Source organism: Pelobates fuscus, chromosome 8 (genome assembly GCF_036172605.1).
Source record: "Pelobates fuscus isolate aPelFus1 chromosome 8, aPelFus1.pri, whole genome shotgun sequence".
Lineage (NCBI taxonomy): Eukaryota > Metazoa > Chordata > Amphibia > Anura > Pelobatidae > Pelobates > Pelobates fuscus.
Genome location: NC_086324.1, coordinates 14588758 through 14615674, shown reverse-complemented (window position 1 = coordinate 14615674; position 26917 = coordinate 14588758). Strand labels below are relative to the sequence as shown.

The following is a 26917-nucleotide window of genomic DNA, read 5'->3' as shown; positions in this document are numbered from 1 at the left end:
TATTTAAATTTTATTATGTACAAAAAAGTACCAGAATGTAAACATATAAGAAAAAATAAATATAAACAAAGTAACAGAAGTAAAGGCAGATACAATAAAATAATAGTAATAAATTACCACAAAAATCCTTACAAGCCTCAGACAGAAACACGAGTCACCAAACCCCCCCAACGTTTCGGCACCAACTGGCTGCCTTTATCAAGGGTTGATTTGATTTGAGAATACATAGTTCACCCACACACAGATTAGATGAGATAACTTCTTTATTGGAAGAAGCAGCATTTTTTTCTTTCTTTTTTTACATAAAATATGTTCCAATTTTTAACACACAGTATCACAATATTCACTCACTACACAGTTTTCACAAACATTTTCCCATTGTAAACAAGTAAAGTTAATATTTAATACTTTTATGTTTATTTATGTTTAATAGTTTGTTAATACGGTAACTGTAATCACTTTCGCTCTATAAGAATGTAATACTTCGGTATTATGCCACAAAGGTTGGAACTGTTAGTGCGTTTTCTCTGGTTGGGTAAATAACACTGTTGTTGCTGCAGGGGGCGATATTGCCCATCCATGCATGACTTGGCCTTCCAGAAAGATTGGATGCTCTTCTAGTGAGAAAGTAGCTTCAGAACCAGAATAGCACCAGAGTATTAACCTTTTGCAATATACACGTTAAAAATAAAGTTAAATAATTGAAATATGTATAACTATGTACAACAATAGTGTTTTGGTTAAGACGTGCAAAATATAGCAGGATATAAAGTTATAGTCTGGAATTTCGGGTACTGGCACTGCAGCCTCGATCGCCGAGACGTGGCGGCACCCCTAGGCCGAGTCTATGTGTCTGGCTGCAGAGGAGGAGGAAGACTTGTGTCGGTAATTCGTATGTAAACAAATACAGATGCTGGAGGGATCTTGGTACCATCCTTTGAAAGAAGGTGAATATGGCGATAACCTGGGTTAAAAAATATATATATATATATATAAATCAAAATAATAAATTATACCACATGTAAAATAAAACCTCTCAAACACTGTACTCGACATCTTTCACAAAGAGAGGGCATTGATTGCTCGTTTGCTTTATGTTGGATATATTATTATATTTATATTGAATTTTCTTTAGAAGATGGTTAAACTTTGCATTTTAGGAGTTTGACACTGAGTATCAGCAGAAAATGTAGGTCTACTTTCTGAGTGGACAGCTGTAAACTACTCTGCAAATCACAGACTCTGATTGGTTGCTGACACCACATGAGCACAGGATGCTTTGATAACTATTATACAATACCAAGATAGCTGCGTCCACAATGAAAGACTGTCTGTTTAATTAACATGCTGTGCGCAGTGCGACTAGGTGTATATGTGTATGCCAGTCACAGAGACGTTCACATTTCTCACCAGATTTGATGCTTTTGAAGGGCAATGTGTATTGTCCTATAAAATCATTCCTTGTTGTTTTATCGTAATCTTCCACCACAAACCTGACGAGGGCCAGTTCAGGAACGTGGATCTTAAATTGCAGCGTCTCGTACCATATAGGATTAAATCCTTTGCAAAAAAAATATAAATCGTTTTGTAAATAATACCATTCAGTTAAATGACAATTATGGTCAAATGAAATAATTTCCACCAGAGCCCAAATCAGAATAGATGGAGTCTTGTAGACATCAAGACATCATAGTGCACTACCTGGCAGCTAATGGAAGTATTATTAAAGGAACACTCCACTGCCCAAATACTAAAGACAGAACTGTTTAGCAGATATCCCTTAAATGGCACTGCAGCTGTTTTGAATTTAAAGAAAATTTAATTATGCATTTTTTATTGGGATATATTTAAAAGCAGCTTGCAAAAGTTACAGATCTTTTGTCTTCAAATTTTACAAGCCCTTTTAACCCCGCCCAGACTTTCTGTTGCTGTCCAATCACAGACTTCCCAATGCAGATCAAGTTTTTGCAAGTCTGGCACTCTGGCCTCTTGACTGTATCTCCACTGAGATAAACCACCAGGAAGAAAAAGGACCAGTTGTCTGATTGACAGCCCTGGGGGGGCCGAGTGGTGTAATAAGGTTAATTTATAAAAGTGCCAATTTCTACTGAAATACACACTTTTTCTTAAATGAAAAAGAGGACACACTCTTCACTCATAAACAACTTCAGCAAGATAGAATGCTATATAGTGTCCCTTTAACATGTAATAAGTTAATTAGCATCTCCTAAAATAACACTGATCTAATGACACCAACTTACCATTATTGTCTATATATTTTGTCTCCTGTTTCATTTGGTCCATGGGAACTCCAAAGATCTCCACTCGTACCAAAGGGTCCACAATGGATCCCTCTTTGCTGTTCTCAACCTTAGGGAGCTGTTGAGCACTTATAACCTGCGCAATTCAAGAAACGTTTACAGCAGAAGAAATCAGTAAAGAAATGCAAATAATGGTCTTTCCAAAGATTCTGTTACCAAAGAAATAGCAATGTGAATGGAACACTATGGATACACAGTGCAGAAGAAGTGAGCGTTGCACTCCGATTTATATCTTAACTGAGCCTCACGGCCTCAGCATGAACGTTACACATTTTGGTCCTCCATCCAATAGACAAACCACAAATCGCCACCAGCATAGTACAATCCAACACAGAAGATTAGGATAACCACAAAGCATTGTCTGTGTGATTATCTTACCTTCTGGGTTCTACCAATGAAAACATGGCCTTTTAAATACACCCTCTATGTGTCGCTGTCCATTTCTTTAAATTGAACTATGGATGCACATTGAAATAGTTGGATAGAAAGTGACAGCAAATGTGGAAACAGCTTGCACCCCTGTGTAATGTTAAAAAGCAGCTTATCGAACTGCTCCATGAGAAAATGTTAGTCAATTAGTTTTTATTTTAGATACATAATTTGACCTCCACTGAATAGAAATCAGAGTGTCTTCATAAAAGTTTATTCTGATCTTTGCAATGACCCTCTATAGTGATACCAATACTGAAAGCCATAATAAAAAGGTCAAATCGTCATGAAACGGCATCTGTGACTGTGACTGTCTTTTTCCTAAATTCCACTGCTAGCAAAAGGTATACATGACACAAAGCTGAACTGGAGCACATTGAAATCTGAATTACAAACTGTAGACATTAAGGAACTCATTTGGAAAATCTGTTCAGCTATAGTTACAGCTTGGCTAGTTTATGCAATTTAGCAATTGTGATTTGAATCTGTTACAATTGGATACTAGCATATAAGCCTGAAAGTTATGAAACAGGTAGCTAATATTTGCATATGGGTCAACTTTGTAGTATCAGTCTCGATGGTCTAATACAGTGGGATCAGAGCTGCTGTATGCCACCAGACTCAAGCCAGTTGGCATGGATGGATAGATATGAGGTTGTGTTAATATTATCCACAAAACCAACAAAACAAAACAGAGAAATCCTTAAATAGATTGGCAGGTACGTGTGAACTAGTTTGGGCAGCTCATGTTCTTGGCCCTTTTCCCACATTATACAGGCAGATGAACTTGACAAAGTGGAAGCTCCAGAGAGCTCTAGCAGATGTCAACTCCAGATGATATGTATCAACATATGTTTTGTGGACAACAAAGTTGGTTATTGTCAGATTCCCTATCTATTATCATCATGATTGTGAATTGGGGTAAACAAGGATGACCCTATGATGTTATTTTATCTGCTGTCTTGCCGACCTTTGTCTTTACACCATTTTATGAAATAAATAATATATTTTGGTATTTTGGGGGTTTACAGTTGCCCATTTCCAAAAAATAAAGTTGCTGCAGAAATGGGTCACCTGTATCGAGAGGTTGACGGGGGAGAATCCATCAGTGTCCTGTGGTTGCTCAGGATTAAAGGTCGACTCAACGTGTCTCAGGAACCAAGGCTTCAGAATGTAGCCGGAATGTGCATTCTGCCGGAAGAGTCCATCATTTAAATCCATTTCCACCCCAGCCGTCTGGAAGTTCAGTGCCACTAAGTAGGAGAGTAACAGAGTGGGATTACTCAACAGATGGAATCAAGACTGTATCTTGGCCACTTCAGAGCCATGTTTCACAAATGTCTCACTTGGGTTCTATTAGTGACAATGTCTCACTAGGGTTCCATTAGTGACATTCTTTGGGGCACTGTGACTGGCAAAGTGTGTAAGCTCCAATTAGTCCTGACTAGCCCCACCAATGCAGTATCTATATTATGTATAATATTAAAGGTTATGTGTCTCTCTCCACAAATCCTGCAAGGTTTAGCAAAATTATTAGCATGTTTTCTGCACATAAACCCTGTTCTTGTTGTTAGCCATTATTTGCACGTCCACCCTATCCCACCTCCAGCCAACAAAAACCCACATTATTGAACATTGGAGGCCTAAACAGTCAGTCTGGAAACATTGCTGGATTTCTGGTTTATTGAATAACCCTGATTATGATTGATGTCAGCCATCCATAAATTTGTGCAGCAAGGAAAAGCCGTATCCAATACACATTCTGAAATTGCTACCAGAAAGAAAGGCCATTATTTTAAATATATTTACACACCAAAAAGTGGATCAATGAACAAAAAATACCATTTGAACAAAATTGGTTGAAGAGGTTTCATAGGACAACGTTATAATGCTAGATTGATTTTCCACTGGTTGTTTAAATGTTAATGGTTTCCCCAGAGCTAGTTTTTGTAACTTATTCCAATCAATACATTTACTTTGTCTGAGTTCTAACATTGTCCTTTGCTTTGTCTGTCTCCTGGTGGACATACCCATTTGGCATCCAACATTCCACATGTCCTTCGGGTTGTAGTTTGAGGAGTCAGTCCTCAGTCCAGTTGGGTAAATTCGGGTCATTTGCCAGGCATTATGACGGACAAATTCATTACCTAGGGGGAGAGAGAATTTAATAGGGACTAATTTAGATATTCTATTTCAATACAGCCGTACTAAAACGTTTGTGTGTGTGTTTGTGTGTGTGTGTGTGACTGTCTGTCTCTGTGTGTTTGACTGTCTGCTTGTATGTGACTGTAATGTATGTGTGTGTGTGTATGTGTATGTGACTGTCTGCCTCTGTGTGTGGCTGTCTGTTTGTGACTGTAACTGTGTGTTTGACTGTTTTCCTGTGTGTATGTGTTCCAACACACTGCCCCTCCACACTGTCGCCTTTTTACACACTGCCCTGCTATACTGTCCCTTCCTACACACTGCCCCCCTATATGGTCACGTTTCTACACACTGTCCCTCCACGTTCTAGCCCGCAGGTAAGAGGCAGGGAGCGGGGTTAAACGGTAGTGTTTCTGGTAACTATAACCCTGTGCATGAATAAGTCAAGAATGCAAGTTAGGTAAGCAACAAAATACATGACATATATTATAAAACATAGTAATATGAAATTAGACTTCAGTCTGTTTATGCCCCACTGAAAATATCATATTGATGGTGAGCAGCGGAGGGGGGCGGTTTATAAAAGTGTCCCTGGAAGTGAGTGAATTTCTTAAAGAAAAGCAATCACCATGGAAACCAATAGAATCAGCAGAAACATATTCATTTCACAGTATCTGCACCATCATCAGATCTTTGTCCAAACTTTTCTTTTACCTCCACGTCAGAGTAAATTTGTGTAGTGGTGTGAGACTCACCCAGTTCCCTGACCAGTTTCCTGGCCTTGTATTCAGTGAATGAAGACATCTCGTAAATCTGGTAGTGAGCTCTTGAGTGTCTGAAGCTCTCAAAAGGAACGCTCTTGCAATAAATGATGCAGTCGGACAGCTCCTCTGATAGGCGATCTTTTGCCTTCTAAGGAACAAAAGAAACACCCAAAAGACTTTATACATACATACTAACATACATACCTATGTTCGAACAAGTTGTAAGAGCTGCGTTGTGTAACAGTCTATGTATATATTTGAAAGCATTCACAAACCATTTCATTAAGCCCCACTTCACCATGCTGTCTACTATAACACTGGCCTTCACCTGTCAGCATCTCTGTCTAGAGCACTAGGGCAGTAAATACCATACACTGCAACTATATATGTCTGAATATCCTTCTTGTGATATTTATGATATTTTTTAGAATGAAAATAATAACAAAATATAAAAATATATAGTAAGTACAGTTGCACCAAATATTTCTACTACACAGGACATTACAGACTGCTATTGCAGCCTGCAAAGAAGTCCTAAAGTGTTCTCAGAGCTCTCATTCGCTCTCCCCACCCACTGACTACCAGTATGTCTGTAGTTTGAGCTACAAATGCGTGTGACAACAGTAAGATTTCTGTGTGTTGGTTAGAGGTGAGAGATTTTGGACCTGCCTTTGAAGCTTTTTTATCCTCATTTCGGAGATTATCTTCATCCATTTCAGTATTATCGTCCTCCTCTGACCCGTCCCCCATGTTTGCGTCTTCGTGCTGCTCCTCTGCTTGATCTATCAAACCCCCAATCTTCTTGCCTTTTAAGAGTATCCTTCCCCGGAGCTCCTGAAGATAGAGAAAAAAAAAGGAATGTAAACGTTTGGGATACCAGAACCTTCATCAAGGTTTTATTACTTGCTGCTTTCTTGCGGTGAATAGATATTATACTTGTATATTATTTATTAATTTCTGCATTACCCATCTCCGATAAATGTGCCAGGCCGTAAAACATTTACTTGGAGGGATAGACAATCACACAGGAGAACACCATATTAATGATTCATTGAATTGTCCTTCTTGTTACAAAGTATATCACTTTCAATTCAAGCTCAAGCTGGGTTTAACGCTTTCACCACTCTTAACCCTTTGCGTGCCAGAGCCTGCACCGTGTAATGTTCTGAGCTGACACCTGATACCTAGCTCTGTTTGAACAATAATACAATCCCCAATGTAGCAGCATTGTCCTATATTTTGTTAGCGTGCAATCAACCTAAACTCCTAAAGGTAAAATCTTTAAAGCCTTTTTATTAACTTACTGGAGATTTGAATAGAACGGACAAAAGACTCACAGATTTGCGGCCTAAATTTGCCAAGATGGAAGAATAGCCGAGTTGGAAGATTTTGCCTCTTCAGCTATTTAATTAGAAAATTTACAATTCCTGTTGAGCGAATTCATTTCTGTCCATTAGGCTCCAGGTGTTTGATTTCTATGATGACTAAAAACAATTTTAATTTTTAAACGTAATTCTTTTTTCCACAGTTTTTGGACCATATGGAGCTACCGAGAGGACCTCTTTTCACAGACAGTTTGACTACTACTGGTGCTTGGAGTTTTTCTTTAAAAAGTGTAGAGATATATAAAACCAGGGGGAAAAGATCCAGCGCACTCACCTATCCACCCATCTTGTGTGTGTATTGTGTGTATATATATCGTGCTACAATTTTGTTTGTTTTCATGTCTGTACGAGCAGACTTGCGAGTCCTTCTAGTAAATGCTACACGAGCTCCTTTCAGTATTTATTTATTTATTTATTATTGATAAATAAGTAAACAATTTATGTTTACGTTCTATGTTGTTTTTTTCCCTCCTCTCCCCCTCTACCCCCTATGTATACGCCTCTATATTCTTGTGTCAGCTATTCTGACTGCTAGTCAATAATCAGCCAGCATATACTGTACCTAAGAATTGGTGACAGTTTACGTTAGGTACGTCTTTTCGATATATTAAAGCATTGATTTTTACCTCTTATTTCTATAGTACACTACACTTTTCCGCTAGTGACGGTTCACCTCAGGAATGTTAGTTTTGACACTAATATTTACTTAGGAATGTCTTTTTTGATACTAATATTCTAATATTGTGTTTCAATTTAAGGACAGATTTCTCTCATTTGTACTCTCTACCTTTGAGGGTTACCCCCTCCCTGTCCAGCTACACTAGACAATCTTATGGGCCAACCCTTTCCTTTTTCACATTTATTTATTTATGTTTTTATTATACAGGTAGAATGTGTATCTGCAAAATGCACAATATCCGGATTACCTGGTCAATGCTGGCGTTTTGCTCAGTAGAACATGACGTGTTATAGGAACAGATTTTGACATTAACACTCAGCAGCAATGTACTTACCTCAGGAGACGGTAAGTGTACAGGGACGCGTCCATCTAAGGTATTCGTCACAAGTTTATCTCCCAGAATGCATTTCAGGTGCTGTGCCATCACATCCTGCTGCTCCACTCCACAGTGATTTTCCAGGGACAGAATGACGGGGTATTCCGACACCTATGGGAATGGATGATCATTGAAGAAGTTGGCTATAATCATCTCCTTTTATTTAACTACAACCCTTAGGCGCCCTTTCTTAATGTTATACACATGTCATTCGGCCCATCTAGTCTGCCCAATTCTCTAAATACTTTCATTCATCCCTGGCTTTATCTTATAGTTAGGATAGCCTTATGCCTATCCCACGCATGCTTAAACTCCTTCACTGTGTTAAAGGGATACTATAGTCACCTGAACAACTTTAGCTTAATGAAGCAGTTTTGGTGTATAGAACATGCCCCTGCAGCCTCACTGCTCAATCCTCTGCCATTTAGGAGTTAAATCCCTTTGTTTATGAACCCTAGTCACACCTCCCTACATGTGACTTGCACAGCCTTCCATAAACACTTCCTGTAAAGAGAGCCCTATTTAGGCTTTCTTTATTGCAAGTTCTGTTTAATTAAGATTTTCTTATCCCCTGCTATGTAAATAGCTTGCTAGACCCAGCAAGAGCCTCCTGTATGTAATTAAAGTTCAATTTAGAGATTGAGATACAATTATTTAAGGTAAATTACATCTGTTTGAAAGTGAAACCAGTTTTTGTTTCATGCAGGCTCTGTCAATCATAGCCAGGGGAGGTGTGGCTAGGGCTGCATAAACAGAAACAAAGTGATTTAACTCCTAAATGACAGTGAATTGAGCAGTGAAATTGCAGGGGAATGATCTATACACTACAACTGCTTTATTTAGCTAAAGTAATTTAGGTGACTATTGTAGCCCCATGTAGCCAGAGCGCAGCTAAGCGGAAAAAGGCCTTGACAGGGGTTAGGAGGCGGGCTTAGGAGGAAGTAAGCAAGGGTTGGATTATGGGTAAATAGGATGGGCTATTTAAATGAGCAGCCATCTTAGGTGAGTCATTCTAACTTTCTACCCGGTTGAGTTTGTGTTCACCTCGGTGTGCGCGGACTTTGCTCGGTTGGAATTTTCTTTGTCTCCTCTGCAGGACCGATGGACGACGTGGAGCGATTGCTGGAGGGGATCAGGTCGGCGGCATGGCATCAGGGTGCGGACTGGCTACGGGCACAGCTCGGCCCTGCCCTAGCGGAGGCGGCGGATCGGGACGGCGATGGCGGGAGACCGGTCAGGGCCCGGAGGCCCCCGAGGAGGCTGAGCCCGAGCATGGGGCCCGGTGAAGTTGTTCCCGGTAGCAGTGGGGTTCCGGTTGCGACCGGCAGCAGGCCCGGGAGCCGCGTGGTTGAGGCCTTGCCTCCCCGCGTGCGGACGGAGCCTCGGACGAGCGCTCGGAGGCAGAAGGATTTCGTGGACGGGGGCGCTGCTGCTGTCGGGTCGGAAGTGGCCGGGCGGCCCCCTGGCGTTGCAAGACCCACGGAGGGGAGGTCCGGGCGGGCTTCCCCCCCATCGGAGAGTACCGAGGATGACGAGGCCGGAGCCGGGAGATCGCATGACCGGCCTGGGAGGCAGCAGGCAAGTGCAGGGGGCTCCGGCCAGGGCCCTCTTGGCGGGAAGGTTGTTAAGGGGAGCTCTGCCACGGAGAGAGGCGGGAGTAGGCCAGTGGGGGGTGCCCAGGCCTTAGTCCCAAGGGGGGAGGGTCCCGGGGCCCCTAAGCGCAAACGTAGGTCGAAAGGTGTGAGTTCCAGGGGCGGGGGGGGGTCTCCAGAGGTGGCCGGGTCAGATAGCGGGTCCCCCGTAAGGGTGGCAGGTAGGTCCGGGCTGTCGGGGTCTAGTCGGAAAGGGGGTAGGGGTAAAGGGGCAGGGGGAGTAGGCGTAGGAAAGGGGGTTACGGAGGTGGCCAGTCGGAAGAAGGCAGGAGGTCGGGGACCGGGATCCTCGGTAGAGGTCGGGCGGCGGGGGGGCCCGGATCCTGAGAGTGGTAGCGATAGTCCATCACCCGTTAGGTCGCAGGGGTCCCGGGAGGCGCGGGGGAGGTCGGGTCGGCACTGCTCCCCCTCGGACAGCTCAGCAGGGGAATGTGCGGCAGCCCCTAGGTATGGTCGGCAGGGGCGGCCTACTAGTAGAGACGGGAGGAGTCGTAGCCCCAGGGGGTCCAGGGTGCCACGTGGTGGTAAAGGTCAGCGGGAGGCTTCGGTGCAGAGCAGGCGCTCCCGGGGTCGTGACGGGAGGGGTATTGATGTCCGTTACACCCTACCCAGGACTTCTTCTCCTTGTCCTAGGTCTCGGAGCCGTTCCGCCTCCTCGCAGGCTGGGCACCGGGTGGGCGAGACAGCGGCGGAAGTTCCTCTTCCTGGATGTCGGGCGATCCGCAATGCAGCCCCCGCCGTCCCGGTTTCGGGGGGCTTGGCCGGTGAGTCCAGTGGGTCACTACACTCTACCGCATTAATTACTACACTTCAGGCACTACTCCACTCATTGGGGGCGGGGGGTGACACTAGCGGCATCGGTCAGGTGTGGGCTCCGGGCGTTGGGGCTGCGGGCTCTCGGGGTGGGAACTCCACAGGGCCTAGTTCGGGCGGGGATGTGGTGTTGCCGCAGGAAGTAGGGGAGCTTGGGAGCGAGAGGGCTGAGTTGACAGGGGGCATTCCCGACGCGGCTAGACAGCACGCGTATGTGTCATTTGCGGGCCCGCTGGGGGTCCATTTGAAGCAGGAGGTAAAGGATAAAATATGGAAAGGGGAGTTTTGTGAGATCTTCTCCCTCCTCCCCTTGGAGGACTTTATAGACCTCAAGGAGGAGGATAAGAAGGACGAGAAGAAGGAGGAGGAGGAGAAAAGGAAGCGGTATCGCAAGATTCCGAAATCCTTCGGGAATTGGCTGAGGGCCTTTTGCGTACTAGCTAGCGTGCTCGGCGAGAAATCGCCGGGGTTATGCTCCTCGCTGTTTTGTTATTTGGATGGCATTTGGGAAGCGTACCGGACTTACGGAGGGTTGGCGTGGTGGCGGTACGATGAGCAGTTTAGGCAGCGGTTGGCGGCTAACCCGGGTATGCGGTGGGACCAAATGGACCTGCCGCTATGGATGAAGTTAATGATGGCGCAAAAGGCGCAGCCCTTTCAGAACTCGGCCGGCGCTAGGGGGCAGTCCGCCTCGTCGGCCGCCTTACCAAAGGGCTTATGTTGGCTCTATAATGAGGGCCAATGCAAATGGGGGACCGCCTGTCGCTTCAAACACGAGTGCTCCGGCTGCGGAGGCGCTCATGGGCTCAACCGCTGCTTCAAGAAAGGGAAGTCCGGTGGCGCCGGTGCGGCGGCCGCGGCCGGTGGAGGGGGAGCATCCGCTTCCCCTGGGCTTAACCCCAGTGAGACTAAGCGCGATGGAGCCATGGCTAAGCCGCTACGTTAACAGGGCGGACGCCGCTGTGCTCCGGGCGGGTTTTGAAAAAGGGTTTTTCATTCCGTTTCAGGAGCGGGAGGGGGGATCGGGAAGGCTGCGCAACCTGAAGTCTGTGGCTGACTTCCCGGACGTGGTTAGGGAGAAGCTGGGCAAGGAAGTCGGGCTCGGCCGCATGGCGGGCCCATTCACAGTACCTCCGCTGGGAGGCCTGCGGATTTCCCCACTCGGGGTGGTTCCCAAAAAGCAGCCGGGTAAATTTAGGCTCATTCATCATCTCTCGTACCCTAAGGGAGAGTCGGTGAATGACGGTATTCATAAGGACTTGTGCTCGGTGTCTTATGCGTCTTTCGACCGGGCGGTCGATTTGGTCCGGAGGGCCGGGCGTGGGGCTCTGATGGCGAAGGTGGATATTGAGGCCGCATTTCGACTGCTGCCGGTCCACCGGGACTGTCATCACCTGCTGGGGTGTTTCTTCGAGGGGGACTACTTCGTGGACTTGTGCCTGCCCATGGGTTGTTCCATCTCGTGCTCCTATTTTGAGAAATTTAGCACTTTTCTCGAATGGGTGGTACGGGTGGAAGCAGGGAATCGTTTTATTGTACATTATTTAGATGATTTTCTGTGCGTGGGGCCGGCTGATTCCTTGGAATGCCTGCGCCTGCTGCGGACGGTTGAGTGGGTGGCGGGCCACTTCGGGGTTCCGCTGGCGGCGGATAAAACTGAAGGCCCGACCACGTGTCTGAGTTTCCTGGGTCTGGAGATTGACTCTGGGTTGGGTGAGTGCAGGCTGCCTCGGGATAAGCTGGACAGGCTTCGAGGGGCGGTGGCCGCTGTGGCGGGGACGCGCAAGGTTACTCTGCGGCAGCTCCAGTCTTTGATTGGGCTGCTCAATTTTGCGTGTCGGGTAATCCCGATGGGTAGGGTTTTCAGTCGCAGCCTGTCGGCTGCTACTGCGGGGGTTCGGTCCCCGCACCATTTCATCCGGGTGTCGGCGGCCATGAAGGAGGATTTGGGCATTTGGGATGCCTTCTTGCGGGATTTTAATGGGACAGTGTTGTTCAGGCAGGAGGGCCAGTCATCGGCCGAGCTTGAGCTTTTCACGGATGCTTCGGGCAGTGTGGGTTTTGGGGCATACTTTGGTGGCTGCTGGTGTGCGGAGAGGTGGCCGGACTCTTGGGGTTCGAGCCCTCTTATGCGCAACTTGGCTTTCCTTGAGTTATTCCCGTTAGTGGTTGCGATGGCACTATGGGGCGACAGGCTGCGTAATCGGAAAGTGGTCTTTTTCTCAGATAACATGGCGGTGGTTCACGCGGTGAATCGTCAGTCTGCGGCCTCGAGGCCGGTGGTTAGGCTGCTTAGGCGATTGGTGTTGCTGTGTATGTCTCGGAATGTTGTTTTTCGCGCGCGGCATGTTCCCGGTTATTTGAATGAGGTGGCTGACGCTCTGTCTCGTTTTCAGTGGTCCCGATTCTGGCTGGTGGCGCCGGGGGCTTCGAAGGACGGGCAGGCTTGCCCGGACGAGATTTGGCAGCTGGGAACATCCTGCTTGGAGGACTTGTGAAGGCTTCTCTGGCACCGGCCACTTGGGCCTCGTACAATAAGGTTTGGGGCCTGTGGGAGCGGTCGCTGGACGGGCTGGCCATGGACAGCGGGGAGGCCCTGCGGGATGCTTTCCTGTGGTACACTTGTCAGTTGCTGGCGAAAAGGGCGTCGCCTGCCATGGTGGACAGGTCCATGGCGGCAATGGCGTTTTGGTTCAGATGGCATGGGAAGGAGGACTTTACTAAGACCTTCATTATCAGGCAGGCCCTGAAGGGATATCGCAAGGGACGCAGGTCGCCGGATACCAGGCGCCCGGTGTCAGTCCGACTACTGGGGGATTTGGTGGGTTTGTTGCCCGAACTCTGTTTCGATGGGTTCGAGGCTTCTCTGTTTAAGGTGGCGTTTATTTTGGCGTTTTTTGGGGCATTTCGAATTGGGGAATTGGTAAGCGCTAATAAGATGGTGCAAGGGGGCTTGCGATTTTCAGGGGTTCGTGTCTTAGATGGGAAGGTGGTGGTGCACCTTGGCAGGTCCAAAACGGATGTCCGCGGCGTGGGCCGGGACGTGGCACTGGGGGCCTTGCCGGGCTCGGCTTTGTGCCCGTTGGCTGCTACGACTGAGTACCTGGCGCGGAGGCCGGTGATGGGGGGTTCCCTGTTGGTGCATGCCGACGGATCCGCCCTCTCCCGGTTTCAGTTCACGAAAGTTTTTCGGTTGGGCTTGGGGAAGTTAGGGCTTCGTGCCGAAAGATTTGGAACACACTCGTTCCGTATTGGGGCTGCCACGGAGGCGGCTCGATTGGGATTGGGGGACGAGGTGGTAAAACGGATCGGGAGGTGGGAATCAGTAAGATTCCGTTCCTATGTCCGATTGGGTCTGTTGGAATAATAGATTTGGGGACCGTTTTATGAAAAAGAAAAAAAAAAATAAAAAAAAAAAAACTGTATATATGTTGGGGTTGAGCGACTTGTACCGGGCTGTACTGTAACGGTTCTCTGTGTTGTTTGGGCTGGGGTGGGGGTCTCTGTCGGACTTCCCTCATCATTTGTTTTTTCCCCCCAGGGCGTGAGGCATGGATCGTGGGCCATTCGTTTGTCTTCTGGGCCGAGAGGAGGGCCGCAGCTCGAGCGCAAGGCCAGCAGCTGGGTTTTCCGAGGGACCAGTTGGCAGTTCGCTGGTTTGGGTATCGGGGTTTCTGCTGGGGGGATGTTTGTGGTAAACTGTTCGGGATGCTGGCGGCGGGATACGCGCCAGACTTACTGGTCTTGCATATTGGGGGTAACGACCTGGGTCTTACGCCGCAACGGCGGCTCGTGAAGTGGATGAAGCAGGACATCAATAAGTTGAGGGGCCTGCTTCCGGGGGTCATGTTGGTTTGGTCGGAGATTGTCCCGAGGCGCCGGTGGCGGCACGCTCGGGATCCGTTAGCTATGGATAGGTGCAGGAAGAAGGTGAATAGCTTGATGGCAAGCTTTGTGCGGAAGGTTGGGGGCGTGGTAGTAAGGCACTCTGAGCTGGAGGAAGGGTTGCCAGGATACTACCGCTCGGATGGTGTTCACCTCTCTGAGGTTGGTTTGGACCTGCTCAACTTGGGTTGGCAGGATGGTATCCGGATGGCTCTGTTTCTTCGGGGTGGCGGAGCTCAGACAGCTTAAGGAGTCAAGGTCTGAGCTTGTGGCGGGACGGGGAGCCGAAGGAGAGAAAATAGGCTCCCCTGGATGAACGTGAGGTGGAATAACAGATTGTGGTCATCGGTGGTTGAGAGGTTTCGAGTCCTGGAGGTGACTCAGAACCTGGTGGGGCAGGGGTATCCGGGTATACCCCTGCCGTGGTTAATGGTTGGTTGGTACTTTGGAATGTTGGTGTATGTGATAAATATGTTATAAACATGTATAGGTGTTATTATATGGGGGTCATTGCCTTTTGTATGGTAGCCGAAGGAACAGGATGCCAGGGGGCGGAGTATGGGGGGCAATGACCCATGTTTAATATGTTAATTTATTATTGTTATTATTATTATTATTATTATTATTATTATTATTATTATAATTATTGGTTAATAAAGCTGTGGACAAATTTCCCCATAATACTTAGTGTCTGTGTGTTATTGGGTTAGGTTATGGGGGTGGTTTGTCCTGGATTCCGACTGCCCAAATGGCGACTATACACCTGTCATGTAGCCCCATGTAGCCAGAGCGCAGCTAAGCGGAAAAAGGCCTTGACAGGGGTTAGGAGGCGGGCTTAGGAGGAAGTAAGCAAGGGTTGGATTATGGGTAAATAGGATGGGCTATTTAAATGAGCAGCCATCTTAGGTGAGTCATTCTAACTTTCTACCCGGTTGAGTTTGTCCCACCCACCCTCCCTTTGTTTGTTATGTGTTTGTTTTAACCCGTTTCTTTCACAGCGGCGGGACGGGGAGCCGAAGGAGAGAAAATAGGCTCCCCTGGATGAACGTGAGGTGGAATAACAGATTGTGGTCATCGGTGGTTGAGAGGTTTCGAGTCCTGGAGGTGACTCAGAACCTGGTGGGGCAGGGGTATCCGGGTATACCCCTGCCGTGGTTAATGGTTGGTTGGTACTTTGGAATGTTGGTGTATGTGATAAATATGTTATAAACATGTATAGGTGTTATTATATGGGGGTCATTGCCTTTTGTATGGTAGCCGAAGGAACAGGATGCCAGGGGGCGGAGTATGGGGGGCAATGACCCATGTTAAATATGTTAATTTATTATTGTTATTATTATTATTATTATAATTATTATTATTATTATAATTATTGGTTAATAAAGCTGTGGACAAATTTCCCCATAATACTTAGTGTCTGTGTGTTATTGGGTTAGGTTATGGGGGTGGTTTGTCCTGGATTCCGACTGCCCAAATGGCGACTATACACCTGTCAAGTATTCCTTTAACATTCCCCACTGTTAAACCTATAAGTTTGCTATGGATTTTGCCAGCATAACTGGCTGGAGGTGGGCTTATCATCCACATACTTTGCGGTTGACAGTTCCACTATAGGTGAGCAATACATGAATTATTACATTGCAGGTGTAAGTAGTCTCTGCATTTAAAGGAACAGTTTCCTATTTTAGTTACACACCCTGAAGGCATACTTATTGATGACAGAAATCACATCTTTGAAGAGGATTTTGGAGGTAAATGTATGCCCGTGATACACCATGGGTTCTCCGTTTGGACCGTCCCAGGTATCGACCTCCACGCACCGACACCCACGTTTAAGAGCCCTGCGGAGAACAGAATACCAGTGTGAATTCAAAGATCCCTTTCCAAACCCCTGCATTGCACTGAAAGGATGATACACAATACTAAACACAAACATTGCATTACAGGAGGCCGCACACAGTTTCATTCAGTTTGTATAATTGTACTCCTCAAATATGCTGGAAGATATTAATCAGGCCATAAACGTACTGGACATAGAGTGTAAGCTCACTGGCTGTCCTGCGTAGTACTTTGTGTTAAAGTGCTCTTTATGTTAGATTATAATCCCATGTTGAAAGAGCGCTGAATACTTCATATTATACACTGCCTGGCCAAAAAAAAAGTTGCCACGTGGATTTAGCTAAGCAAATATGTAAGAGCCTCCTATTGGATAGTTACTGCATGGGCGATTATCTTTCAGCTGGCAACAAGTTATTTAGCCCCAACTGATGCAATGAGTAGCTTCTCATTTCTTAAACAACCACGTCGAAAGACACATACTGTGGTCGTGGAAAAGATGTTTGAGAAGGGTCAAATAATTGCCATGCATCAAGCATGACCTTTTTTTCTTGGTGGCCACTTTTTCTTTGGCCAGGCAGTGTATTCTGTTCCAGAACAATGATAAGAAGCTACTAGCACTAGAGTTGTCCGGTCTGCCACATTTTCCTGGACACCAAATATTGCTATACTGGGATGGGCAGTACATGAAAAGTGCTACCCTGCAATATGTAAGATTGGTGCACTCTAGCATGGAAATAAAAACATTGATCAAGGAGGAATATCAAAGAAACAGCATTGATCGGTTAATTGATTTGCTTTCTGCACTTAAACATGCAAACTTTCATGCCAACTGTAAAGAACAAATTCCATGTGTCCAAGACTATAGCGGATCTGGTAACTTCACCAGGCACATCAATATGGCATGATTGGGGTCCACAGTGGCTGGAATGTCAGCGTTTGCCCATTATTGGTCCAATATGAATAGAATAGATGAAGCTGCTCACTTGATATAACCCTCGATACTGCTCTGCCCTCGGAGCTGGTCCTCCATAAGGTACGTGTTATGAGAGGATGAGATGAAGTAATGAGACAGCGGTTGTGTCATATCTAGGAAAAGCTGCTCGTGTTCGAAGTTGAAGATGGATCCTTCTGGTGAACACAAGTATGCTTGGAAGCCATCGATGCTCATGGCATGGAGTGTCTGTGCTAGAATCCGGGCACAGAGTTTTAATTAAACCAGTTAATAATGATCGGGACACAATACAAGTCATTCAGGGTACATTTAAACCGTTATTGATTAGACATACACAAAAAAAATATATATATATATACATATATATATATATATATATATATATATATATTTTTTTTTTTTTTTTTTTTTTTTTATTTAAATGTATTTCCAGAGGGGCTTTTTCATGCTATGTTTCAGATGAATTACAGTTTGTCAGAATTTTGACTGAATGGTGGGTGATCCAATTCTTGACCAAATCACGAAACAACCGAAATGGCCAACCAATGGACAAGCTGGTTTATTTGGTTTGTGATTTGGAGTTCAGGCCGTCTAACCCCAAAAAAAGATTATTGATAATAAGGGGACAGCCACTAAATCAAATAAATAACAAAACCAAATAAATAAACAAATAATGAAGATATAAATCAGGGATCAGCGGGACCGAACACGAAATATGTACCCAAATAACTGAATGTGGACTGTATTCCAATAAACCATTTTATCCGGGCAGAATTCGGTTAACCAAATTCTAACTGGAATTTGCTTCAATAAAAGCAAAGCAGTACAAAAATCACTGTACTGCAAAATATGTATACTTATCCGTAATATTTATATATGGTGCATAAGGCTCATTTTTGGGTCCTTTTTGTTCATCCTTTCCAAATTGTTTGCATGGACAAAATTTGGACGTGACAAAATGTTGCGTCAAACCAAATTGTTTCACTATGCGCAAGTCTATTATCTAGATATTGCATTAAAAAGGTGGTTTTGTTCTAATCTGTAGTTTCTGTCTGACCTGTTTCCGATGGCTCATATCGAGCAATAAGGTCCATAGCAAACTCCTCTGCGTTGTCTAATTCCAGTTGCTCCTGACGCAGGAAATCCACAAATTCGAGCAATGTGAGCTTCTTGCCGTCCTTGGAGAAGTCTTGGAATATTTTCAGTACCTCAACCCTTTGTGTTAGAGCTTTATAAAACAACACAAACTCATCGCCCTCCAGAGTGCTGGACTCTGACTTGTCCGCCATCTGCAATACAGAGTGGGGTGCAAAAACATAAGGAACGTTTTCTGATAACTGAATATATGAACTCACAATCAGGAAGCAGAGATGTCGAAGTTACTACTGCATGAAGCTATTTTGACAAATCCACGAATAACCTTAAAATTAAATTCTATGCTTTACTAGTAAAAGTTTCCAAAATGTGTCGTTACAATAAAAACATGCTTCCTCTGGTTCAGTATGGAGTTAATCAGGTTGGATTGACCAGGGCGGATTTTGTATTTTTCCATACCTGAAACAGACGGTAGGCGTGATGTTCGTTCATATCAACATTCATCATCTTCAGCAGGTCTTGGACCTCCTTGAAGTTCATACGGCCATCCTTGTTTTTGTCTGCCTTCACAAACCAATCACCAATCCATCTGTGGCATGTTAAGGGAATTTCCGAAGGTGATACACCCTGATTGGATAAGACAGCCTCATAAAGAGGGGTAAAAAAAGGACGGGCCAGTATTAATTAAAGGCTCCATCTTGTTTTTGTACATATTTGCTATAGTTATAGATGATTATCAGAGTAGCAATATGTATCTTCATTGAAGTCACACCTCCTGTATCTGATCAGAGGTCCTGGGAACAATCAGCAAGGCTGGACTGTGTAGCTGCCAAAGCAGGCGTCATCATAGATTCTGCAAACTGATCATTTATACTGCAATTGTTCTAAAATTCTTGCTTTCCTGGAGTTCATTACATACTGTTGTAAATAACTTTTTATTGAATTCAGGCATCATCGAGAGCTATTTCAGAATGTGCTTTCATTGTATTCCCTGGTGCATATTTAGTTTTATTTCCCTGTAATTATGTAATTCTTATTTCCTACATTTAACTCAGCAGGAAAGACATTGTCCACATGTGACTTCCTTACTCATGACACTAGAGGGAGCTGTGGTAAAGAACAGAGGTGGCTCTCTAATTCGGCGAGCTAGGCGAGCGTTTATGGCTGCAATGTGACGGTGGTATGGTATGGGCAATACAAAGGTAAAGTTCCAACATATATAATATAACATATATATTATACATACACGTACAGAACACGGGGAAACGTATAGAATAATATATATGGAAAAGGATTATAGAATATGTGGGGAAAATGTCTATGACACTCTTTTCTTATTTGTAACTTTCTTATTTGGTAAATTATTTTTTAAAAGCTTTTTTTTGCCCAAACAAAATATTAATTTCTGTTTCCAATAATCCGTTCACACCAGAACTTATGTATACATGTCTGCCAGGCTATGCAACCATACACCGCAATCGCTTATACACGATTAGCATAATTGCTAATTACATTTGTTAATTACAAATTAATTTAGTTTCAAATTATGCCATAACTACAGTCTGAGAGCTCACAACGCAGCGGCAGAGGGAGCCACGGCGCTGTAAGCACCTGAACAATGAATACAGAGACTAAGTCTAAGTATCCAGCGCTGAAAGCCGCCGTTTAATATAGATACAGCTCCATATACACACACAATGCAACTTTCACTGTTGGTGATAGTGAGGGACTCATGTTTTAGTTTCCCCAAATGGCTCGCAAATTCAAGAGCCACCACTGTTAAAGAATATTTATATTTTGTCCTAAAAAATAAATAAAAGTTCATGACAATTATCTTCGTTATCAGCCTGATGAATTGTAAAATTGCAGCCTTCTGATTAAATAATTATGCGTCATATAAACTGAGCAATTACATTTTTTTTATTGCTTTTCTGAAATTAATATATCCACTGAGTGCCATTCTGATCATCGTTTAATTAAAGATATAAATGGTTCTAATGAGCCTGCAATTACTGAGCATTAATACAAGACACAATTTGATAACGCTACTAGTCTCTTCACGTAAAGCAACATCTGAATCTCTTGGCAAGTTGTTCTGAGTAGAACTTAAAGACTCATCACATGTTAGGTGGCTTGCAGGAGAAATCGTTAACCCAGGTTACCATAACAGTAAAACTATTATTAACACGGGGTAATATGATTCCTGATCTACCCTCTGACTATGTAGCTTGCATTGATTTTGGTTAATAAACTACTGAAAAGATACTGGTCCATCTTCTCCTTTTGATCCATCTTTGTCACAGCCTCTACTAGTTTTTCCAGGCCTTGAATCCAGAGTTGAGCCTCCTCTGGTGTGTTGGCAATTAAGTCGAGGTTCCGGCGTCGGCCATGGAAGACGATGGTAAAACAGAGGTCAGATGGAAACTCATCGGCGATGCTCTGCAGGACCTCAGACTGGTAGCCTTCTCGAATGGTCTCAATATCACTAATGGAAACTAACAGAAAACAGGCAGATTAGACTGAGACAAAGGACAGCCACAGTAATCAGAAAAGAAGAAGGTACACATTCCAAATAATTATCACAGAGATCATAAAAAGTCACAGGGTAAACTAGATTAAATTAAATTACATTTTAAGACTAGACCCAAGAACAACTTATCCATTGAATAATGTCTATGGGAGAACTTAAGTCTGAGCCTGCTAAAATAGGCTCAACTACATGTGAGTTGAATGTGAGAAATAAACATGTGTGTCAATGAAATGTATTATACCACACTATGGTCTGCCTTGTTCTTTGTATTTCTTAACCATCTTTTATAGTTTGTTCACTTTTATTGTGTGTTTATATTGTGTGACTTGACACTGGGTGATTGTAGCAAGTATTTTAAGAACCATACTCCCCAATGTTGTTTTGTTTTATTCTATTTAAGGGGAACAGTTTTACTGTCTCCTGACATACTATTTTACCTCCTACTTACTACACTAGATGCCATACTTTTGTTTTTCGTTTGACATTCTTCTGATAGAAGCTTCAAGAGAACTTTTGATACCTGAGTGCACATCTGCGCATGAGATTAGAGCCTATCCATGTAGGCTCTGTATTATGTGAGTGCATCTATCTCACTTTATTTCTAATTTGCTGTTCCCTATAAAATATTACACTATATTTATTTAAATCGTTTTGTTTTATTTGAGCACTGCATCTGAAGGCCCCTACATTAGTAAGGGGCACGTGTATATTCTTTGTACATATTTTTAGTAGGTCACAGTAGTATCTGGTGTTGGCTGTGATCACCTTACCACTTAGTCTTCCATATATATTCTATCCCATACAGATTCCCACAGGACCAAACACTGCAGGTTTGTCAATATTAACTATTGAGTTGATATACACATTACTGAATGGCAGAAAGAGACGGTTACAGGAATATTAGGGCTATTTTAGATGAACATGGCAGGTATTGGATCCAAAGACCAATAAACAGACATGGAGTCACCGTCTGACAGCGAGGAACCACATCTGACCGTCCTGCAGGTGGAAAGCCCAGCACTTAGCTGTAAAAGCCCTCACCACTCGATTCCCTGCAATGCATTAAGTGCTGACCTCACTGATGCTGTGCTGTGAGTGGGGAGGCTGAGCAGAGACTCTCGCAGGCACATTACCGGAACTGCGGAGAGTCTCCTGCCAGAACCAGTCACTCACACACGCAGCCTGCTGCCACTGGCTGCTATAAATGCCGACTAATGGCATGGTTTCACTGCTGCCAATAAAAAATGCCTGACAGTGAGAAATATTTCCTTCTGCAATCCAAAAGTCTCTTTAATTTTCTCTCTTTTATTCTTGGCTTCGGTTCTGTGTGGGTGTAAAACTAATTACTAAATTGCCATTTTTACTGCAAGAAAATGTTTCGTCAAGATCCAGATATTCCATGAACCCCGTTCTTTCGTGGGGTTATCTATGAACGCCTTTCTTCTATTCACTCTGTGCATCTACCAACAATCAATCTAAATCAGCCTTACCTTCCAAAATCTTCACATTATTTGTTTTAAAAAAAAATGGCAGTTTATATCACAGCAGTCCGGACGTGTAATCTGCCACAGGTTTAATTTGTTATCATTGCCTTTAATGCTTTAGGATTATTTATCATTATAAAACGTATCTTGTCTCCTGCTAGCCTTCCTCAGTTTTATTGTCATTTTTCTGATGTATATTGATGTGCGCCTGCCTTGACCAGGGCTGGATTGACATGTTGGATTCCTGTAGGCACAAAATTCTAAGGCGCCCCCTGGTCTCTAACCCCAAAATAAGGCAGATATGGTAACTATAATGAATTTATTAACTGGACATTGCCGGCATAAAAACATCTAAACATATATCCATATTTAACAACTTCATATTTGTTTGCTCTGCTTGTGATGTATTGTGTTTTATTGTGTTTAAATCTGTGAGTATAGTGAGTGTTTTTACAGCACCGGGGCAGATGGACACCACTAGTGGACATCATAGGACCATAAGGGCCTCACCCACCTAGTCCCAATTCCCCATCACAATTGTTGGGAGCTATGCTTACAAGGATAAATATATTAAGTAAAGGTGTGAATGGCCCCAGGGTTCAATTTTCCATTTCCTATCACTTGTGATCATTACAAGTCACGGTCTACCTAGAATCCTCCACCCACGGTGTTTCGGACATTATATACGATAGATACATGTAACTCACAGGTGGACTTAGTGTTCCCAGTCTTCTTTGACTTGTACCAGATGGTCATGCAGTCCTCTTGTAGTTTGAAATATCGTTGCTTTTTCCAGTTTCTGGATTTTACTTTTCTCATCATTGACCCAGTCTGCATCACCTGCAAGTTCTCATCCATGTGAAGTCCTGCCATGACAAAGTAAGGTATATTGGTGAGCTGTAAGGGAACTGTGGCCTCAACGAGAGGACATCAATATGACGTACATGAAGCTAGTTGGAAAATCTAATCACTAGGGCACACAATTTCCACTTGCCCACTAGCCATTGACTAGTGAAAATTCAGCCCTGAAGAGTAGAACCATACCCTGCTGATTGTGCCATGAATCCTGTAGGTTTGCAGGGGTGAATGAGTCTACTGTCTACTAGCGTAGGATGTGAAATTGTGAGTCCTGTTATCACAATAATTAATCAATATGATGGAGTTTTGAAATTATACCAATGTTTTCTTGGTAAGCTAGAAGGTCCACACATTTTAGGGCAGTACATAACGTGTGTTGCCCAGCAGTATGTAGAATCCATATGCTGTCAGAGGCTGTCAATCATGCAGGACTCAGGAGATCCAATAGAAACTGTGTTTATTTTGTTGATCTCCTCTGATTCTATTTACACACCCCTGGAGTGCACTAATCATTTACTTCCAGAAAGCATGGCTTTTTATGTCAATAAATATATTGGAAAATATAAGCTCCCCCACTCCCTCTAGAATGTAAGCTCATTGAGCAGGGCCCTCCAACTCTCTGTTCCTGTACGTTCAGTTGTCTGGTTAGAATTACATGTCTGTTAGTCCACCCATTGTACAGCGCTATGGAATCTGATGGCGCTATATAAATAATAAAATAATAATAATAATAGGCTGCACCAAATAATTCTTCCTACTTACGGGAAAAGCACGGAGAGGCCATGGTACAGAGGTCAGTCCCTCGGTTTTCTCAGTATCTGCAGGAAAATGAGAATAACATATCAGCACAATTGCCAACGTAACCCATAAGGATCAATGATCTTAGCATTCTGGTCCTTAGACACTCGATTCTGACACAGAGGGAGAGTTTTATGGAAGTCTTGTGCCCCGAAAAATGATAAAAAGTGTTAATAGTAGTACAATCACTACGGAAACCAAGAAAGCCAGCAGGCACATTCCATTGGTGACTGCTCCTATTTTATCCTTTTGTAATATGTGTGGAACTGCACTCACTCCCATCAATCTGAGCCATAGAAACATAGAATGTGACGGCAGATGAGAACCATTCGGCCCATCTAGTCTGCCCAATATTTAAAAATACTTTTAATTCGTCCCTGGCCTTATTTTAAGTCTAGGGTGCTTGCTACCGGAACCAAACACCAGATTCCCAATTCAGTAAAGTAAAATGAAAGAGGTCCAGACACTCCTTGGTTCAAGACAGGCACTTTATTGGAACCACAATGAAGTGCCTGTCTTGAACCAAGGAGGGCCTGGACCTCTTTCATTTTACTTTGCTCCTATTTTATAACTTTGCTGGACTTTCCAGAACTTGCCACTTTGATAAATCTCCCCTGGAATGCCCACATCAGTTATCATGTGATCTGCAGAGCTCCTGTTGGTAAATAAGTAGCACATCATTACTACGTTGATGACAGCCTTGATTGTCTCTTGTCCTTAAGGGGTTAATCAAAACGCACTTATAGGGACTCTCTAAGGCGCAAACATTGCCACAGCTCTAAAGTAGAGAGTTGAAGCAAAAACTATGCAAACAATGTTTTTTTTCTTTAATTGTTTTTAATGTTCAGAGCTGCACATTGATGAGCACCATCACACCATAATTCCCGATATTACTTAATCAATTATTTCTCCTGCTGGCTTAGGAATGGGGCCTCTGGGGCCACAGTGGACTGGAAAGTTACTCAGTACACAGGTAACACAAGTAACACATTGACTGGATGTTACCCATTGTACAGCGTTACGGAATCTGATGGCGCTATATAAATAATAAAATAATAATAATAATAACGTAAGCATGCAATACAGGCTTGGCCAGAAAGTTTTAAGAAAGGTGCTTTCATAGAAAAAAAAAACACGTAGACTGGCGAGGGCTACATGTTTGTGATGGATATTTTAACGATGGATCAATAAAGCTGCATTTTGGTTACAAGGGATACTATAGTGCCAGGAATACAAATGTGTATGCCTGACACTATCGCTAACCCTGCCTCACCTCCCCACCGGCATTAAATAAAGGGTTAAAAATCCTTTATTTACTTACGTGATACCCGCGCCAATGTCCCTCGGCGCTGGATTGACTCTCCGCCTCTCCGACATCCCGCGACGAGCCACTGCTTTGTTGTAAGAAGTAAAAATTACACAGGATCCTCGTCATCCTTATTTTGTTGCCGGTTACAGACCATATTATCTGACGCGGGTAAAATGATGCCAGGACGATGTCCAGATTACTCAAGCCTAAAGATGCACAGCAGCCACATACATGTAATTTGGCCCTGAATTCAGGCTTTATCCCAAACATATAAGGGATATTTAACTATTCTTATTAATCTATTTTTTCCAAACCTGCTGTTAGTGGCATCATTGGTAGTCTTGCTCCTATACAAATATTTCAGATTCTGGCGCAGTAAAGTAATGCAATGTAAAAAAAAAAAAAAATACCATCTAATCTCTACAACGATTTTTCCTACAAAATATTTCTATAAAACAATACATTAAAATACAAATAGCATACATTTACAGTATATGTTATAACTAGGCATTCATCATTTCAAATAAATGTTACGCTTATTTTCTTATTAAAATAAATCAGTAGTTGGGGAGGTGAATTGATCCTCTTTTTTTCATTAATTTATGTTACAAGTGGATTTTAATTCTTGAGCTGCTGTCACCTGTCTTGACCCACTCACCTGCCGTTCAACTGCCGTTCAACTGCCTCTCAGCCAACAGACCGAACAGGAAAAATTAAGAACTATTTAAACCCTTCCTATCCCAGGGCCATCTCAGGAAAGGGGGCTCTGAGGTCTAGGGCAGTGGTTTTCAACTAGCGTGGGACACTAGTGTGTTTCAAGGTTCCTCAAAGTATGTGCCTCCAAGAACTGATTCCATGGCTGTAATAGGGTGAATGAAGTGCTTAAAATAAGATTATAATAACTGACAGCATTTCAAGTTGGATTCCGTCTATCAATTAATTCAAACTGATAGGTCGAAAACAGGGTGCGAGGGAATACTGAGAACAGGCAACAGCTCATGTAGCTTGCCACATGGTGGGTCCCCGCTCAGACCTCAAGCTTGTTTTAGCTCATCTTGAGCCAATTACAAGGTTAAAAGGGCAATTTGCATTTCAGACTGGTCCCACCCAAAAAGGCAGTCCAGATCGGAAAAGTAGGTCATCTCTCTATGTACAAGAGATACAACAACCTCAGACGATCGTTTGGGCCTTGTTACACCTTGTCAGTAGAGATGTCGCGAACTGTCCGCTGAACATACGCAATTTCCGGTCCGCCCCCTATACGTCATCATTGAGTGAACTTTGGCCCGGAACCTCACAGTCAGCAGACACTTCCTGGGAGGGAGGGTCTGCTGCTCATTGGCTGGAATGTGTCTGCTGACTGTGAGGTTCCGGGCCAAAGTTCACTCAATGATGACGTATAGGGGGCGGACCGGAGATTGCGTATGTTCGTTTCGCCGCGAACACACTATTGTTCGCCGGTGAAATGTTCGCGAACGGTTCGGCGGACAGTTCGCGACATCTCTACTTGTCAGTGAGATATTGCCGATACCCCTCTAAGCACAGTGAGCAAGGGGTCCACATCTGGAATAGCCTTTAAATTTGGGCAGAGCCAAAACAGAGT

General features: G+C 43.9%; 1 protein-coding gene across 1 annotated transcript in view; it reads right to left on the bottom strand.

The window, feature by feature from the left end:
• Window positions 1-330: 330 nt before the first annotated feature.
• PLCD4 (phospholipase C delta 4) overlaps window positions 331-26917 on the bottom strand; it is a 50373-nt gene continuing 23786 nt past the window's right edge. Inside the window, exons 2-16 of the mRNA XM_063428552.1 lie at window positions 23970-24025; window positions 23057-23215; window positions 20602-20830; window positions 18795-18924; window positions 18298-18529; window positions 17272-17473; window positions 16146-16290; window positions 8058-8210; window positions 6329-6493; window positions 5651-5807; window positions 4781-4897; window positions 3825-4003; window positions 2262-2397; window positions 1411-1560; window positions 331-964 (exon numbers count right to left, since the gene is read on the bottom strand). Coding sequence (XP_063284622.1) covers window positions 846-964; window positions 1411-1560; window positions 2262-2397; window positions 3825-4003; window positions 4781-4897; window positions 5651-5807; window positions 6329-6493; window positions 8058-8210; window positions 16146-16290; window positions 17272-17473; window positions 18298-18529; window positions 18795-18924; window positions 20602-20830; window positions 23057-23215; window positions 23970-23991 — 2295 coding nt within the window. The 5' untranslated portion in view covers window positions 23992-24025 and the 3' untranslated portion in view covers window positions 331-845. The remainder of the gene's footprint in view (window positions 965-1410; window positions 1561-2261; window positions 2398-3824; window positions 4004-4780; window positions 4898-5650; window positions 5808-6328; window positions 6494-8057; window positions 8211-16145; window positions 16291-17271; window positions 17474-18297; window positions 18530-18794; window positions 18925-20601; window positions 20831-23056; window positions 23216-23969; window positions 24026-26917) is intronic.